This window comes from Vespula pensylvanica, chromosome 24, assembly GCF_014466175.1.
Source record: "Vespula pensylvanica isolate Volc-1 chromosome 24, ASM1446617v1, whole genome shotgun sequence".
NCBI lineage: Eukaryota > Metazoa > Arthropoda > Insecta > Hymenoptera > Vespidae > Vespula > Vespula pensylvanica.
This window is the reverse complement of record NC_057708.1, coordinates 1,790,556-1,806,879: the sequence shown is the minus strand read 5'-3', so window position 1 is coordinate 1,806,879 and position 16,324 is coordinate 1,790,556. Positions and strand designations below refer to the sequence as shown.

At 29.6% G+C, this 16,324-nt stretch overlaps 6 protein-coding genes and 1 long non-coding RNA gene across 15 annotated transcripts; 3 read left to right on the top strand and 4 right to left on the bottom strand.

Moving 5' to 3' along the window:
• Positions 1-226: 226 nt before the first annotated feature.
• LOC122637097 (cell division cycle-associated protein 7-like) lies at positions 227-2,583 on the top strand. 2 transcript variants are annotated; one of them, XM_043828982.1, is made up of 4 exons: positions 227-400; positions 524-1,234; positions 1,344-1,528; positions 1,680-2,583. In XM_043828982.1, the coding sequence occupies exons 1-3, from the start codon at positions 341-343 to the stop codon at positions 1,497-1,499; spliced, it is 927 nt and encodes a 308-aa protein (XP_043684917.1). In that variant the 5' UTR covers positions 227-340; the 3' UTR covers positions 1,500-1,528; positions 1,680-2,583. The 2 variants fall into 2 exon arrangements, with proteins under 2 accessions (XP_043684917.1, XP_043684916.1); XM_043828981.1 differs by lacking the exon at positions 1,680-2,583 and having other exon boundaries at positions 1,344-1,593.
• On the bottom strand, positions 1,314-3,194 carry LOC122637095 (methyltransferase-like protein 25). Of its 2 annotated transcripts, XM_043828980.1 has the most exons (5): positions 2,616-3,194; positions 2,367-2,537; positions 2,205-2,295; positions 1,987-2,084; positions 1,314-1,902 (listed from the first exon to the last, which is right to left on the bottom strand). In XM_043828980.1, the coding sequence occupies exons 1-5, from the start codon at positions 3,192-3,194 to the stop codon at positions 1,669-1,671; spliced, it is 1,173 nt and encodes a 390-aa protein (XP_043684915.1). In that variant the 3' UTR covers positions 1,314-1,668. The 2 variants fall into 2 exon arrangements, with proteins under 2 accessions (XP_043684915.1, XP_043684914.1); XM_043828979.1 differs by having other exon boundaries at positions 2,186-2,537.
• Positions 3,195-3,219: 25 nt separating this feature from the next.
• Positions 3,220-4,095, bottom strand: LOC122637098. 2 transcript variants are annotated; one of them, XM_043828985.1, is made up of 2 exons: positions 3,955-4,095; positions 3,220-3,676 (listed from the first exon to the last, which is right to left on the bottom strand). In XM_043828985.1, the coding sequence occupies exon 2, from the start codon at positions 3,661-3,663 to the stop codon at positions 3,256-3,258; it is 408 nt and encodes a 135-aa protein (XP_043684920.1). In that variant the 5' UTR covers positions 3,664-3,676; positions 3,955-4,095; the 3' UTR covers positions 3,220-3,255. The 2 variants fall into 2 exon arrangements, with proteins under 2 accessions (XP_043684920.1, XP_043684918.1); XM_043828983.1 differs by having other exon boundaries at positions 3,221-3,676; positions 3,751-3,969.
• A 22-nt stretch (positions 4,096-4,117) lies between these two features.
• LOC122637088 (SWI/SNF complex subunit SMARCC2) lies at positions 4,118-11,788 on the top strand. 4 transcript variants are annotated; one of them, XM_043828966.1, is made up of 11 exons: positions 4,118-4,259; positions 4,336-4,439; positions 4,856-4,975; positions 5,094-5,207; positions 5,286-5,650; positions 5,735-5,959; positions 6,060-6,355; positions 6,445-6,754; positions 6,824-7,575; positions 7,668-7,978; positions 8,089-8,563. In XM_043828966.1, exons 1-11 carry the CDS (start codon positions 4,250-4,252, stop codon positions 8,437-8,439), a joined length of 2,958 nt encoding a protein of 985 aa, XP_043684901.1. In that variant the 5' UTR covers positions 4,118-4,249; the 3' UTR covers positions 8,440-8,563. The 4 variants fall into 4 exon arrangements, with proteins under 4 accessions (XP_043684901.1, XP_043684900.1, XP_043684902.1 ...); XM_043828965.1 differs by lacking the exon at positions 4,118-4,259 and adding an exon at positions 11,471-11,788 and having other exon boundaries at positions 4,309-4,439; positions 8,089-8,446; XM_043828967.1 differs by lacking the exon at positions 4,118-4,259 and having other exon boundaries at positions 4,309-4,439; positions 6,063-6,355.
• LOC122637094 lies at positions 8,737-11,320 on the bottom strand. The gene is made up of 4 exons (XM_043828978.1): positions 10,818-11,320; positions 10,397-10,727; positions 9,422-9,627; positions 8,737-9,289 (listed from the first exon to the last, which is right to left on the bottom strand). The coding sequence occupies exons 1-4, from the start codon at positions 11,318-11,320 to the stop codon at positions 9,058-9,060; spliced, it is 1,272 nt and encodes a 423-aa protein (XP_043684913.1). The 3' UTR covers positions 8,737-9,057.
• A 37-nt stretch (positions 11,789-11,825) lies between the features above and the next one.
• LOC122637090 (protein PTCD3 homolog, mitochondrial) lies at positions 11,826-15,047 on the bottom strand. 3 transcript variants are annotated; one of them, XM_043828973.1, is made up of 10 exons: positions 14,910-15,047; positions 14,395-14,506; positions 14,120-14,294; positions 13,768-14,024; positions 13,556-13,670; positions 13,137-13,473; positions 12,837-13,039; positions 12,434-12,769; positions 12,139-12,354; positions 11,826-12,064 (listed from the first exon to the last, which is right to left on the bottom strand). In XM_043828973.1, the coding sequence occupies exons 4-10, from the start codon at positions 14,016-14,018 to the stop codon at positions 11,906-11,908; spliced, it is 1,617 nt and encodes a 538-aa protein (XP_043684908.1). In that variant the 5' UTR covers positions 14,019-14,024; positions 14,120-14,294; positions 14,395-14,506; positions 14,910-15,047; the 3' UTR covers positions 11,826-11,905. The 3 variants fall into 3 exon arrangements, with proteins under 3 accessions (XP_043684908.1, XP_043684905.1, XP_043684907.1); XM_043828970.1 differs by lacking the exon at positions 14,910-15,047 and adding an exon at positions 14,747-14,898 and having other exon boundaries at positions 14,120-14,317; XM_043828972.1 differs by lacking the exon at positions 14,910-15,047 and adding an exon at positions 14,747-14,898 and having other exon boundaries at positions 13,556-13,664; positions 14,120-14,317.
• Positions 15,048-15,720: 673 nt separating this feature from the next.
• Positions 15,721-16,290, top strand: LOC122637099. The gene is made up of 3 exons (XR_006329121.1): positions 15,721-15,914; positions 15,997-16,059; positions 16,181-16,290. It is a non-coding gene; the product is annotated as an uncharacterized LOC122637099 (long non-coding RNA).
• The last annotated feature ends 34 nt before the right edge of the window (positions 16,291-16,324 follow it).

Genomic DNA, 16,324 nt, shown 5'->3' with positions numbered 1-16,324 from the left:
TATTAACTAAATTATGTACATTTTCTAAATATTTAATAATTTTTTTCAATTCGGAAAATTATGTTAAACACCTCTATTGTTAATTTACTCATATTACAATAAAATATTCGTTAGATTGTAAATGAAGTTCACGCTATTGGCTGAATTTGTTGGTCACTTTTGAAAGAAGTCATTAGGATATCTAGTATTATTTAGTGATATTTTATTGGTATTCTTACTGGTAGATATATATTCAAATAATAAGAAACAGTTAAAAAGTGCTATTTGCTTTGAAGATATGTGAGAGAGAGGTATATTCGACAATAAATTTTTCTATAAATATTTAATTTCATATGAAATAATGAGCGACGACGATTATAATACTCTTCGTCAAAAAAATATTGCTGAAAGAAATGCTATTGTAAGTAAAAATATCCTTTTTTTATAGTGTTGTTTAATCCCTAACTAAAACATAAATTTCAATTATTGTCTTTTCTTTTTTTATCAACAATTCATTTTTAATAATTAATTTCTTTCCTTCAAGTTCGCGGAGTTTTTCAAAGATATAAATGAACTAAAAGCCGAAGAAAAAAATTTACAAGAAGCATATAAAAAACAGGAAGATATTGAAAATGAGCCACCTAGAAAAAAACAAAAAATAAGTCAAAATCGTAAGAAAGGCGGTGATAATAATTTAAAAATTAAAACACAATTAACGATACGTAAGCAATATAATACTAGAAGTAAAGCTAGAAATTCTGTAAGTGATACATCAAATGATTCTGATAATAATGAAAATGCTAATGAATGCAAAAGAAGCAAAAGAAAAATAAAAGTTCTGTTTCCTTGGGCAAAACCTTTCCAAAGAAGTATTGATCTAATGAAAATGGGAATATGTGATGTTGATGAGGAAGAAGAAGATGACGATGATGATGATGATTACGATAATAATCTATTTGAAGAATCGATTAGTAATAAAAAAGGTTCCAAGATATTAAAATCTCCATATGATCCTAATAACATACCATCCGTTGATAAGATAACACAGAAAATGTTGGATAACGTAGCAAAACGAAGCACACTAAAACAATATTGTAAAATATATGGTACATGTTGCCATCAATGTAGACAAAAAACACTAGATACAAAAACAGTTTGTAGATCGGGAGAATGTATTGGTATAAGAGGTAAATTTTGTGGGCCTTGCTTACAGGGAAGATACGGAGAAAGTGCAGTTGAAGCCTTGCAAGATCCTGTAAGTTGGATACATTGTGTAAAATAGGATAAATATATACGCTCTATTGTGTAAAATAGGATAAATATATACGCTCATATGTATACAAAACTATTTTTTTTTATTTTAGAATTGGGCCTGTCCTCCTTGCAGAGGTTTGTGTAATTGTAGTATATGTAGAACAAGAAATGGTTTACGACCAACAGGAATTTTAGCTCCTGTAGTACAAGAGGAAGGATATTCATCAGTGATGGATTATCTACAATCAGTTGAAGATGACACATAATTTGTTTTCATAAAATACAAAAGAACTAAGTAAGATATTATATTTCATATATCCAGTGTGTATTTTTTGATAAAACATTGCTTGTTTATATAAATATAACATTTTTTTGACATATTGCAAACTACCAATTGTTCACCATTTGTTTACAAAAATAATGTTTGAAAGAGATTTATTTTATAGCAACAATTGCATATTGTCTTGGTGATAAAACAGGATTGAACAAGCGTAAAATAACAGATTTTGAACACTGCTTACTGTTCTGTAGATATATTATTCTATCTAATATAATTGCTGCCTCCAGTACAGGACTTATGTATATTCGTAATATTTGGAAAAGATTCAATTTTAATTTGAAATGTATATGAGACTGATACAACTCTTCTAAAATTTCAGTTGATGGTATCTAAAAAAATATTTCTTATATATCAAATATACTATAAAAAAATGTGTTGTAATGGCAAATTATTAACACTTCTTTATTCCTTACTTTTTTTGAATCTATTCCAATTTTCAATAATGCCCACTTTGCATAAGTTGGAAAGTCACACAATGGTCCTCCACGTCCTATCCTTACATTATATAAACCTGAAAACATTAATTTATTATAATGTAAGTAATGTGAGTAATAACATTACTTATAAATAAAATTGGACTAGTAAATTAATTAATTAAATTTACAATTTTACCCATAGAATGTAAAAGTACTTGTAATAATGCTCTGTAGAATAATGATGGTGACAATGATTTGGCTTCTTTTGTTCTTTCTATACATTGTTGTGCCAACATTCTGGCATTTCTAGAAAAGTTAATTCTTTTGCTAAATGATTCGTTTACTAAATGATAACAACACGGTACAACACAAATTACTTTAAAGTCATCATTTTGCAGAAAAACTTTCATAAGAGAATGAGCTAAAGATCCACATGTATGTAATCCAGTTAGAATCAAGTTACTTTTTAAATTCCAATTTGGAAAATGTATGTTCACCATTGTACTGTAGTCTGTATTATCATCAATTTTAGTAACTACATATTTGACCTAGAAAGACATGAATATACACTAATAATGATTACAAAAATATAAAAATAATCTATTTATAATATTTCTGTAATATACCAAAGATGAAGTTTGTTTTCCAATTTTTTTCATTTTCTCTGCTCTATGAACAGCTGCTTTATGACATAAGTTTGATGAGTCGATCGCAAGTACAGGTAATTGATAATTTTCTGCTAAATATGTTGATAAATAAGCTTTTCCAGCACCAGCATCTATTACTAAACCTCCGGTTGAATTTGCTATATAACCAACAACATGACCAAGAATTTCCACTTCATGAAGTTTTTTTTTACTCATGAATCCTGTATCTTCATTTTTTATTTCATTAAATTTCCATTTGTCATTATCTAGATTTAACAAAAATTCTGGAATATCTTTGAAATCTAAAATCATTGGACATGCTTGCAAAGACAATAACTTTGTAATTTTTATAAATTCGTTTAATTGAGTAACTGTTTCATTTTCCTTCCAAATGTCATTGATTGTTTTAACATTATCAAGTTCTGATTTTAATAGTTCTGGTAAACATTTGTCCCATAATTTTTCGCTAATAAAGTCAACTAAATGGCAATCAATGAGTTGCTCATACAGATTTAAAAAATCTATAACCTTATGAAAATGTTCCATATATTGAATCATTTTGTAAAATAACGTTTTATAATTAGAGTAGGTATATATATATATATATAAAAATTAAGATTTAAAATTCAAGTTTGTTAGTTTCAGGATATACAGGATTTAATTTTGCTAAGGAGCAAAATTTAACATACTTGAATTTAATATTTTCTAAAGTTTTTAAAATATCCGTAGTATTGTCGTTATGTTTAGGAAAATGATGAATATTTTCTAAAATTTCATTGGCCAATGATATAACTTTCTCATTAGCACTTTTATTGCTATGTAAATACTGCTCTATAACACCACAATAATATCCTAACTGAGCAGCTACTAAACTAGCTCTGTGATATCCAAGATGATATCCTTTCAATAATTTGTTTTGGCCACTTTCATATCCATCTGTGTAACCAGATTTCTGCGCTTGTTCTTCCGCAAATAATAGATTTTCAAAAACTTGATTAACATCAAAGTCCTCTTTTCCTTCAGACATAATTGCGTCTTACCTGAAAAATAATTAAATTATATAAACATTTCAAATTATTTTTCCTCGGAAACGATATTAGTTTACAATACATACTTCATATATAAAATATTATATTTTATAATATAATAATAATTGCTCTACGTTTTATAAAAGGAAACATTAAAAAGTAGAAAGTTTTTCTGCTCATATTACAAATTCAAAGAATATTCGAGTCTTAATATTTCAATGTAAAAAAGAAAAGAAAAAGGTAGATAATGTTTCAAATAATTTTAGGTTAGCGGCTTCTTTGCTGATCACCTTGCTTACGAATTTCCTGCGCCATCGAAGTGCATTGGCCGACATATTTGAACAATCGCGTTAGCCAATCAAATCATCCGAAATATCATCGCCCTTCACGTCGATGTCATATCTGTATTTTTATTTAGGTTATAATTCGAACGTATTATTATATTGGCATTTCTCATAACCACAGTTACATTTTCATAGTGAAAATAATAATTTTAACGTTCAATTCTCAACATCAAGAATTATATTTGTAAGCGTGCTGAGTAATTGAGAAGTCAAGAGATACAACCAACTTCAGAGGCGTGTCATGTTTGCAAGTAACGCGGCGTTATTGTTCGTAGTATTCTTGAAGAATTTGTAGATCTAAAATTTATAACAAAATGCTTGCGTTAGGCCCAAAAAAGGATGGAGGACCCAATGCCAAATTTTTTGATTCTGCGGAAATTCTTGCACAACTTGATGGGGTTAAACAATGGCTCCTGAAAAATTGCAAAAAGGTATGTACGTATAGTCGGCGTCGAGTTCATTAGGAAATATCCTGTATATGTCGTACAATGATATTAATTTTCTTTTATTTTTTTTTATAATTTATAGTTAAACATGTATTTGGATATTTTATCTTGTATTTTTATATCTTAGATCTCAAATTTATAAGTTCCAATGCTATATTTTTCTAATTGTTTCAGTGTGCATATGCTCATGCGTTAACTTACACTTTGCATAACTTCATACGATCAAATTATATTTTGTGTGATTTAAATATCAAATCTTAGATTGTTATAATTATATCATGTCATACGATATTTAATATTGCAATGACTTCATTATTTGATAATATCTTATAAATGAAGTAACTATCGTAAAGTTCTTACAGTCATTTTTGTATAGTTGTATTTATCAATATTTCTTGCAGTATGTACAAACAGATCCTCCTACTAACAAAAGCTTAGCAACACTAGTGGTACAATTACTTCAATTTCAAGAGGATAACTTAGGAAAAAATGTAACTAAGCCACCTATGACAAGACTTCCAGTATGTATATCTATTACTTATTATAATACAAATTACATATATATATATATATAAATAATAATATATATATATATGTATATATACATTGTACAGACAAGGTAATAATTATTTTCTCTAGATGAAATGTTTCTTAGACTTTAAACCTGGAGGTGGTTTGTGTCATATACTTTCTACTGCTTATCGATTTAAGCAAGAACAAGGATGGCGGAGATTTGACTTTCCAGTTGGAAAGGTATTTCTATTTGATTTACATAAGGAATACTTTATGTCTGATAGGATAACATAACATTTTTTAATTATCTCTGTATAGTCAGGATCTCGTATGGATCGTATAGTAGAAATGTTAATGGCAGCAGAGCGTGCTTTAACTCAGAATAGATGTTTGACTATACCAAGTGTTTTTGTAAGAGCTGACGTCGATAAATCAACAGCTACAAAAGTAAAAGAAGCAGTAAGACGACATCAAGGCACAGTTGTTGAAAATGAAGCAGATGCTACACATATTATTTTTCCACCAGTAGATCCAATGGAAGAAGAATGTGCACGACCATGTATGAGACGTGAAAGATCGGTTCTTCTTCATTGGTACTACTTCCCAGATAGTTATGATTCTTGGACTACTCTAGATCTTCCTTGGGAATTTCCTGAAGGAACTCTTAATATTACAAGTACAAGGTAAAATTAATATATTGCGCGTTTATAATTTCGCCTATAATTTTACTTAGTTAATTAAGTTACAAAAGTTTACATCTATTTTAGATCGGTATATAAGGTATCGGCAACGTGGGCACTTGATTTAGATCAGTACAATGAATGGATGAATGAAGAAGATTATGAGGTAGATGATAGTGGACAAAAAAAGGTTCATAAATATAGACTTTTAGTAGAAGATTTGATGGCACAACCTGCTCACCCACCACCAGGAAAGAAGCCAAAAAGAAAAAGATCACCTAGTCCTCCACCAAAACTTGGAAAACGCAAAAGGTTTGTATTGTATATAATGTTTTTGATATGTATTATTATAAGTGGAAAAAGATAGAATTCAAATATAGCACCCTATGATGTTTAAATATAATATGTTCAGTAGCAGGGCTCCTTCAAATATACAAAGCACTTCATCAACTTCTTCGGCAGCTACTCCAAAAAAATCACGTGGTGGTGGGGACGAAGAAGAAGACCTTACTCAAGGGATGGAAGATCCACCAGCTGAACCTCGTATTGTAGAGGTTGTTGCTGCTCCTGCTAATCCGCCAATTACAGGCCAAAGCAGCAATGCAACTACAAGCAGTAGTTTAACATCAACTGGAAATAAAAAACAAGATAATGAACTACAACCTCTTAAATCTGGCAATATGGCAGATTTGGATGAACCAATGGAGGGTTTGTAAAATAATATTTTTAACTTAATATATTTTGTTCTTTGATATACATTGTAATTTCCATTTAAAAATATGAATCCATTAATGTAGGTGATAAAGGAAGTTCTCAGGGCACTCAAGACAGAGAAGAAAGAGATACAAGCAAAGAAAGAGGAGAAGGAGGTAAAGGAGACGAACCAGAAGATAATGTTACGGAACAGACGCATCATATAGTTGTACCTAGCTATTCTGCTTGGTTTGATTATAATTCAATTCATACCATCGAGAAAAGAGCATTATCAGAATTCTTCAATGGCAAAAACAAATCTAAGACACCAGAAATTTATCTTGCATATAGAAATTTTATGATCGATACATATCGATTAAATCCAACGGAATATATCACATCGACAGCTTGCAGGTATAATTTCATATAGAATATTTACTAAGAAGAATGAATACTATATAATAACATTTGATATCGTTATAGGCGTAATTTAGCTGGTGATGTTTGTGCGATTATGCGCGTTCACGCTTTTCTGGAGCAATGGGGTCTTATTAATTACCAAGTAGATGCAGAATCCAGACCTACGCCTATGGGTCCACCTCCAACATCTCATTTTCATGTATTGTCAGATACTCCATCAGGACTTGCACCAGTTAATCCAAATCCACCAAAAACACCACAACCGTCTGCAGCAAAAACATTGCTTGATCTTGAGAAGAAATCTACTGCAGCACTCGGAGCCGAAGAAAAAGTTTCGGCTAGTGCTATGACAAACTTTGGTTTAAAAATTGATCAGTATTCTAGGAAACCTGCAGTTTTAAAGAACAAACAAGCGGCTGGAGCAACGCGTGATTGGACGGAGCAGGAAACACTTTTATTGTTAGAAGGCCTGGAACTTCATAAAGATGATTGGAATAAAGTCTGTGAACACGTTGGTTCAAGGACGCAAGATGAATGCATATTACATTTCTTACGATTACCCATAGAAGATCCGTATCTTGAAGAAGGTGGTCCGGAAGGTTTAGGACCTCTAGCGTATCAACCGGTACCTTTTTCCAAGGCTGGAAATCCGGTTATGAGTACAGTTGCATTTTTAGCTTCAGTCGTAGATCCTAGAGTGGCAGCTAGTGCAGCAAAAGCTGCTATGGAAGAATTTGCTGCTATTAAAGATCAAGTTCCAGCTGCGTTATTAGATCAGCATTTGCGAAATGTTCAAGCTAGTGCTAATTCAGATGGTAATTACGTTATAAATAAAATAATTTATTTCTATTAGAAAAATTCTCTATGAAAGAGATCGATAATAGAAAAGATAATTTTTGATCATTAGGAAAATTTGATCCAGCTGCTGGACTTGCACAATCAGGCATTGCTGGTACGGGACCACCTGAACCGCCTGATGATACTACAACACCATCAACAGCTGGAGCTCAAGCAACAGCAGTTACTTCTCCTCATTCAACAGGTCCAGCTTCTATAGAAACAAAGAAAGAAGATCCAGAAAAATCGAAGGATACATCGGACGTAGAGCAATCCCCGTTAGAGATAACGAAGAAAGAAGACGAATCTAAAGAGAGCGAAGACGACACTAAATCTTCTGTTGATGCTGAAGCTATAGAGGCAAAAGAAAAGAAGGATAAGGTAAGTCACGTTAGATATTACGTAATATAAATACGAACGGATAAAAGTTAAATGAGTAATCGAATTATTTACTCGAATAATACTAATGATTTTCCTTATAAATAAATTAGGTCGTGAGGGACGCCCAATTACAATCTGCAGCAGCAGCGGCATTAGCTGCTGCTGCCGTGAAAGCAAAGCATTTAGCGGCTGTAGAGGAACGCAAGATAAAGTCTTTGGTTGCATTACTGGTTGAAACTCAAATGAAAAAATTAGAAATTAAATTACGTCATTTTGAAGAATTAGAAACAACAATGGAACGCGAACGTGAGGGACTCGAATATCAGAGACAACAACTTATTACCGAAAGACAACAATTTCATTTAGAACAACTGAGAGCAGCTGAATTCAGAGCACGGCAACAAGCGCATCAACGTTTAGCTCAAGAACAACAACAACATACTCCACCTGAGCAGACATAACTCCATCGTGAGTTATTTAAAAATTTTAGCGACAAGTCATAACAGCATTTTCTCTATGCTGTTATGATTGTTTCAAATATGACTCTGTAGGATAGTAAACATAAATTACACTTATATAATTACACATTCTATCACCTTCATTACACCAGACAAGTCTTTAGTTTATTTTCGTTCTATTTTCATATTTTCTTTTATCTTTATTTTTTAATTATTTGCCAAATTTGTATAGATTTTTGTACCTGTATTCATAGTCAAATAGTATATTGAAAAAGGATCTAAAAAAGTATCTTAATCTTCTTTTTCGGTGAATTATGAATTTATTTCGAAAATTTGTAGACCAACTATGAATAGAAGCTGCTATTACATCAATTTTATTTTGAAACGTTTTGTGTTTAAAAGAAAAAAGATATTGTTAATTAAATATCTTGTTTCAATCAAATTATTCCTTAGCGCTTGTAAATTTTGCATATATAAATACATACAACACAAATAATCCATTAGTGTCTACATTACAATCAATCATTGTAAACTATAAAGCCATAAAAATAATAGTAAGCATTTTTAATACTTATTATAATACTATAAAGTATTTCATTTCTTGGTATTTTTACGATCAGTCTATAAAGCATGATTGTGTATTAATTCCAAAACTAAATCAGTCATCAATCGAGCACATTCAGCTCCTGGTGGTGGTGGTCGTGGTGGTGCTCGTGTATTGCGTTCTTCTTTACCAGCTTCTGCTCTTTCATATAAATCTGGAGCTTCATCGCTTGCACACGTACTAATTGGCAAAATATCCAAAGCTAAACCAACACCAAATCGTCCACATCTTCGCATCTCTTTATTCAGTCTATACAGAAATGAAAATATGCTTTAATACGACTGTAACGTCTATGTCTGTTCATTATCACACATTACTTTTTCACATTGTATTTTAAAATATTGCATTTTTTTTCAACATATTCTCTAATTTTTTACTCACAAGTCCCATATAATAGAAGCATTTTTTGGTGGTTGCTCTGGATTAAGTATATGCAGCGATGACATCAAGTGAAAATGATAATGTTGAAGCAGTTGTGTCATGTATGTCTGCCTAACTTCTCCACTTGTACAGCAGTACAGTAAATTTGCAAGATCAAGAGCAAGTGAACCAACTCGACTTAGTTGAAAATCAACTAAATAAATGTCCTGCAAAATTAAGAAATTAAAACATATTATAGAGGATACAATTTAGTATTTTTTTTTGATAAATTCTAAATTAATAACACACGGAATATAAACGATTTTATACATACAATTGATCTACTTACAATTAAGAGTACCTTTTGTGTATTCCAATGCAAAGTATTTTACTAGTGTAAATAAATTTATTTATAGACAAACATTCATAAAAATAATTAAGAAAATAGTATATATAAAATAACAACAAAACATGAATACCGAATCTTATCCATAAAACATATTAAATATTTTCAATGATAATAAATATATGAAATAATGGCGATATCATATATATTAGAAAGTTCAAAAGAGAATATTTAAGAATATTTGATATTTACTTACCATATATATAAAGCATTACATATTTTTAGCAAGAGAAATTATTTGCACTTTGATCAGAGAAATAATTAAGACTTACTCTAAAATGTGTTTATTATCATGCATAATAGTATCTTTTTTCTCTCTTTTTTTATTCTTTTACATTCTAGATTCCAAAACCTTATACCCTGAATGATTCAGTGAGATCTTTAATGTAGTAATTAATGATAATTATAGAAGATTTTTTAAACTAAAACCTTATAAATTTATATAATAAAAATACATAAAAATAAATATTGCTCTATTTTTTATTTCTTTCTCTATTTAAATTAATTATTCAAATGAAAATAGATTCGATATATTTTATTACTATTGCATAATCTTATATGTTTCTCTTATTTGTTAGTAGAAAACTTACTTCGGTTTCTGAATCTTGTTGATCTCGAAACAGGATATTATTAATCCAACAATCACCATGGCAGAATACAGTGAGTGGACCCTGTGCCGCTGCAAGTTCGCTCATTGTACGAAAAAAGACACTGTCATTTAGAAAAGCATTCAACTTCTCCATAATTTCTTCTCTCCTGTGTTCCATACATGCAGGAAGACCATCGGATACCATTCTTATGGCATTATTTGCTGCAGTCTTGTAATATTGTCGATACCAATCTTCATTTTCAATACGAAACAGTACTTCTTGTATGCCTTTACCATCATTTGGATTTGATAATTTTAAGAATTCTTCCGGTCTTTGTAAGCAATGAGATAAATAATTAATTAAATAAAATAAGAAAAGCAATATTTGTACTTTTGCAAAAGATCAGATAGAATAGATTTACCTTGTTTCCCTTAATGTAAGACTAAGTGCATGAAAACCAGCCAGAGCCTTCAATACAAGCTTTAAATGTTCAAATTTGAGACCTTTTCGTCTATCTGCCATTTTAAAACCTCTTTCCCTCAAATCTTCCATTGCTATTATTTCAGCTCTTGCAGCATACACTTTAGCAATGCCATTAAAAACTTTTTTACCATTTATCTGCAACTGATTTAAAGCAGGCCAAACGTATGTATAGAATGCTACTTCATTACGAAACAGCAGTTCACTTTTGAAAGCTTCCCTGCGTTCTTTTGATTGTGGCAAAACTTTATAAATTATTGCACGTTCCCAATTATCCCATTCTCCACTTTTTAATTGTTTCTTGCCTTTTGCACGAACACGGTATAACATTGATGTATAATTATCTCCTCTTCCTGATCCTGGTTCTTCTTCTACACTATTAATCACCACGTCAGATTCATCTTTCATGATCAACTCACGTACAGACTCTAATGTAAGCCGCATAGTCTTGCTCTCTTATATATTTCCTTAAATTCTTAAAAATATCAAATGCAATAAATAGATTCTCTCTAAGTTGGTTGAATGAGACCAGATATGACTGTCTTAGTCTTTAAAGCAGATAAAAGTGTTATGACGTTATGCTGTGTGATGCAGGAAATAGCTATTTGAGTGACAAGGGATTACAGCCTCCCACCATCGTACAATCTAATTCATTAATCGTTCGGGATCGAACTCAAGGGACAAGGACATTACGATGTACATGTCGATCGTGCATGTGATTTACATTCCTTAGGGGGACAAAGCTACTGAATTATATCAATAACATTCGCTAAAATATATGCAGTTTGTTCATGGAACAAATTTTATAGTTTAATATACGTGCGACTATTTGTAAGCACCAGTATTTCGTCACTGAAAGAGATTACACAATATATATTTTTATTATTAATAAATATAAAATTATGAGACACGAATATGCATATTTAATGAATTCATCTGATATATCTAATTACGAGAGTCAATAGATTTATAGATCAGTATAATACAATAGAAAGGTTACAGACTAGTATTCATTATGTATTTATGGAATTAGTGCTGATCAGATAGTTGCAATTGAAGTACATCACTTCCCACTAAACTGATCAATTTCTCTTTCTCAGCCACAGTGAGTGGAATAACATTATATACTCTTCTAGCCATCATAGCAGTCTCTTCTAAATCAAATTTCATTGCATATTTGATTAAATGCTAAAAATCAAGGAATTATTGTTATATATATATAATTTAATGATATATAAAAATTAGATATATGTATATCTTACAAGAGCAATTGATGCATAGCCTTGTAAAATACAAATTTCTAACAATTCATTGATTTGTGTGACATTTAATGCACCCATCATAGGTGCTTCATGAGATATAATAAACGATATTATCTCTGATGCTTCATTGTACCAACTAGCACGCAAGAGCACCAAAGCTATATCTTTCAATATTACAACATTCCATAAAACTTGTCTAATACTTGAGGATTTTGACTGAAAGTAATAAATATTATTATATAATAATGATTTAATATATAAAATATCATAAATAAATTATAAATAAATTATTAACCTGTTTAAAATGCCAGATATCCAAAGCAAATGATGCAAATACTTTATGAAGTGGAGATTCACTTTCAATGTCACAACGACAAGCTATATCTAGAGCTACTTTTGTTACATGTTCATTATCTAACATAGTAAATATTTTTATTTGGGACAAAAGTTTTGGTAAGTTTTCTATAATAACTTCTTTTGACTGCAATTGTAAGGTTATTAAAATGTTTTCCATAATACTCGTTTCTGGCATATAAATATGTGTACTTAATTTATAATAAAATTCAAAAAACTTTTCTATTGGTAACATTGCCAGTTTTAAGAAAACATAGTGTCTATAGTAGACATTCTCCTAGAAAAGAGTAAAACAAATATTATGTAATAAACATACTTTCAAATTAAAAATTCTCAAAACTTACAGAATAAGCATTAGCAATAAATTTATAATTGTCGTCTTTTAGAAGAAGTTCATGCAGTTTTTCTCCTAGTTCCAAGTTACTTTCTCTTCTAACTATTTCCATTGCAGTAGGGAAGAAATTAATATCTTTTGAATCACGAAGTTCAAGGGTATTCTTTTCTAACACATTTAACATATCCTCTAAAACTGTGATTAAGGTTTCACCTATACACAGAATTAATGAATATTAAATTTAATTAATAACCAAAAAAAAAAAACAATTTTGTGTAAATTCATATAGATATAAAATAAACTGTCTTACTATCTTGATTTTCCAAAAAAAGTATATGGCAATACGTGGTTAATGATGGTTTTATTTCTAGTAATTTAAATTCTTCCAATAAAGAATATGTAAATTCTGCTGCTATTTTATATGATCTTAATGTATAAATTATTTCTAAAGAGGAATTTAATGTGGCTAAATTAGGATGTATGCCATTTGCATTCATGTCTTTAAGTATTTTAAATACCTCACTGGTAGGTTCTTTTAAAACTTCTCTCACATATGGTATTATTCTTATTATTGCATTATATGCATTAACATTTAATGGTATTTTGTTTTCTTTACATTGTAAAAATAAGGACCAAGCTTCCTGTGTCTGTGAAAAATAATAGATATTAATAACTGTAGTTTTGAGAAATGTATTTTATATATATGTATATTATGAAAAAATATTATACTTGTAAATATTTAGCTTTGCCACATATTAAAGTATTGTATGCAGCAGCAGCTGTTTCAGCATCTTGCGATATCAAGAAATTAAATAGTTCCTTAATTTCTGCTGCCTGTCTAAAAATAATAACCATTAATAATAATGTAGTAACTCTTTTAGACTTAATTGTCTGATAGAAATTGTCAATAAGAAAATATTGAATGCTTCCATAATACATACTTCCAAGTATGTTTTTTCTTTTCATGATCAACAAACATATACCAGGATTCTTCTTGAAAGGTAAATTGCTTAAGATTTGAACTATTAGAAAAGCATAACAATTCTAAAAGAAATTGCTTAGCTTTTATCGACACATTTTCTTCCAATAATTTATATATTTCTAACGCTTCAAGCGTTTTACCTTCTGATATTGTACTTAATAATATTTCTTCTGAAACTTGCTCTTTTTTTGTATATGTGGCAGGTGGCATAAATTCCTATGAACATTTTATATATAATGTAATATAAATCTAATTTTATAAATGTATAAAAATCTAAATATAATTTTAATAACATTTAAAATCATATTTACCTGTATAGTAGGATCAGCAATATTCTGTCTAAATAATTCAGCATGTTCTTGATGAACCCATATTCCTGTTTTTCTACCAGATTCAAATGATAATGCATATTGTCGTTGAGTTTGTTTAGATGTAGGTATTAAATATGGATCGTCATAATATTTATAATGTGGAGTAAAAGGATCCCTAGAGATAGTTCTTTCTAAAGCCTATAGTATATATTAAATATTTTTTACATTTTATTAAAATTAGGAAAAGATAGAAAAATATTATTATTTCTACATACTCTTAAGATATCTGTTGGTCCACGCTCTATTCTATCTGGTATTTTTATGTCAACTGTAGAAGATGCTGTAGAAGATGAGGACTGCAATCTTCTTATAATTTTGTTGGCCACCCTATAAAGTGTAATAATTAACTTTTTTAATACAATGAAATAAAACATTATTTACAATAATGATAGAAAAATTGATGATAATTAAAATTTTTTCTTTGAAAAAAATGAATAAGTATTAAATCATGAGTTTCATTAAGTATAATGAATATTAAAAATCTCTCAAAAATAGATTAAGCAAAATAAATACATAATATCTATTTGGATACATTCACATGTTTTTTCAAAACACTTAACCACATACCGGCATGACGTATTCGTCAAAACATTCATTACGTTATTTCTATTCCGAAAATTTAAGCACACGAATGAACTTTTTCGAATATAAAAAGGTTAGAATCTTAACACGTTATGAACTAAATTCGCTCACAACCTCAATTGGTAATCACACTATACAATAGCATTACCATTTATACAGCCTCAGTTATTCGGTTGCCTATATACAGGCTTAATGATATTAGAATTTCTACGAATAATCTATTTATTATTACGCGAGAATGTAATTTATTTCATTAATTATAGTCACTCAATTATTATAAATCAATTTTGCAAATACATAACACATATAGTTGTTCATACATTTAATCTTTTCTGTTAAAACAGTACACATCATATATATATATGTATATACACATCATATATGTGTGTGTATATATATATAAAATATTAAATTAAAAATTTTAAACATATAAACGATGCAATTATATATTACTATATAAAATATATATAAGAAATAAACCAATATAAAATTTCATTTATGTACGTAATATACTTTTTCGAAAGATATGGAAAAAAGGTATTACATGTGCTGCACTCTACTTGTAATTTAAATAAGCGCGCTTTACAATATGGTACTTACATGTATCAAATCAAACGCGTTACGCTTCATTAAATAAAAGCAGTTGAGATTAAATCGCAATATTCTGAGAAGAACTGATTTCGAAAATAGGATTTAAAATAATGTTTAAGTGAATTATTCAAAAATGGCAATATTAATATCTCCGCATTAACATAGATAGATAAAAAAAAATTTATTGTATATTTTACTGATATACATATATATATATATATATATATATATATATATATATATATATATGTATACATACATACATACATACACACATACACACATACATTTTAAACTATAACGGATTTTAAATACTTCATCATACCTCTCATGGTGCGCTGCGCGCGGTGGCCATTATTGTGAGTGTACTCAAATATTGTGTTACGTATTAAAGAAAAAAAGTTCTATTAATAATTAAAACAAACATTAAACATATCTTTGTAACTTGATTAATATCAACATTCGTAATCATTTTAAAACTATCATAACCATCAATGATGTTATTCGAAAGAGTTATTCTTTCGTAATGATAAACATTAGATGAAAATTTGAAGAAAGTTAGGTAAGATAGAAGAAGTGATAATGAGTTCTCGAAGTTATCGTTATGAGAGAAACTACCGTTAAAAAACATGTTTTGCTTTCAGGTCGTATCATCTTTAATCCCAAGATCTTTTTGCACCACCCCTAGAGAGACATCGCGACAGCTGGTAGGTCGCGAGATAGAGAGATTCGTTTTTTCGAATTCTTTTTCTTTATTTTTTTTTTTTATTTTGCATATGAATGGTATATATTCCGTATGCATGGTGAACCCTTTGCTCTATTGGAAAGAATTGAATAAAGTTTATAAGGAAGCTAAAACACCACACGTACACCCCAGTTCTGGGATGGCGCATAGCGGGAAAAAGAAGTACGCAGCGATCAAGAACGAGAGAGAGAGAGAGAGAGAGAGAGAGAGAGAGAGAGAGAGAGAGA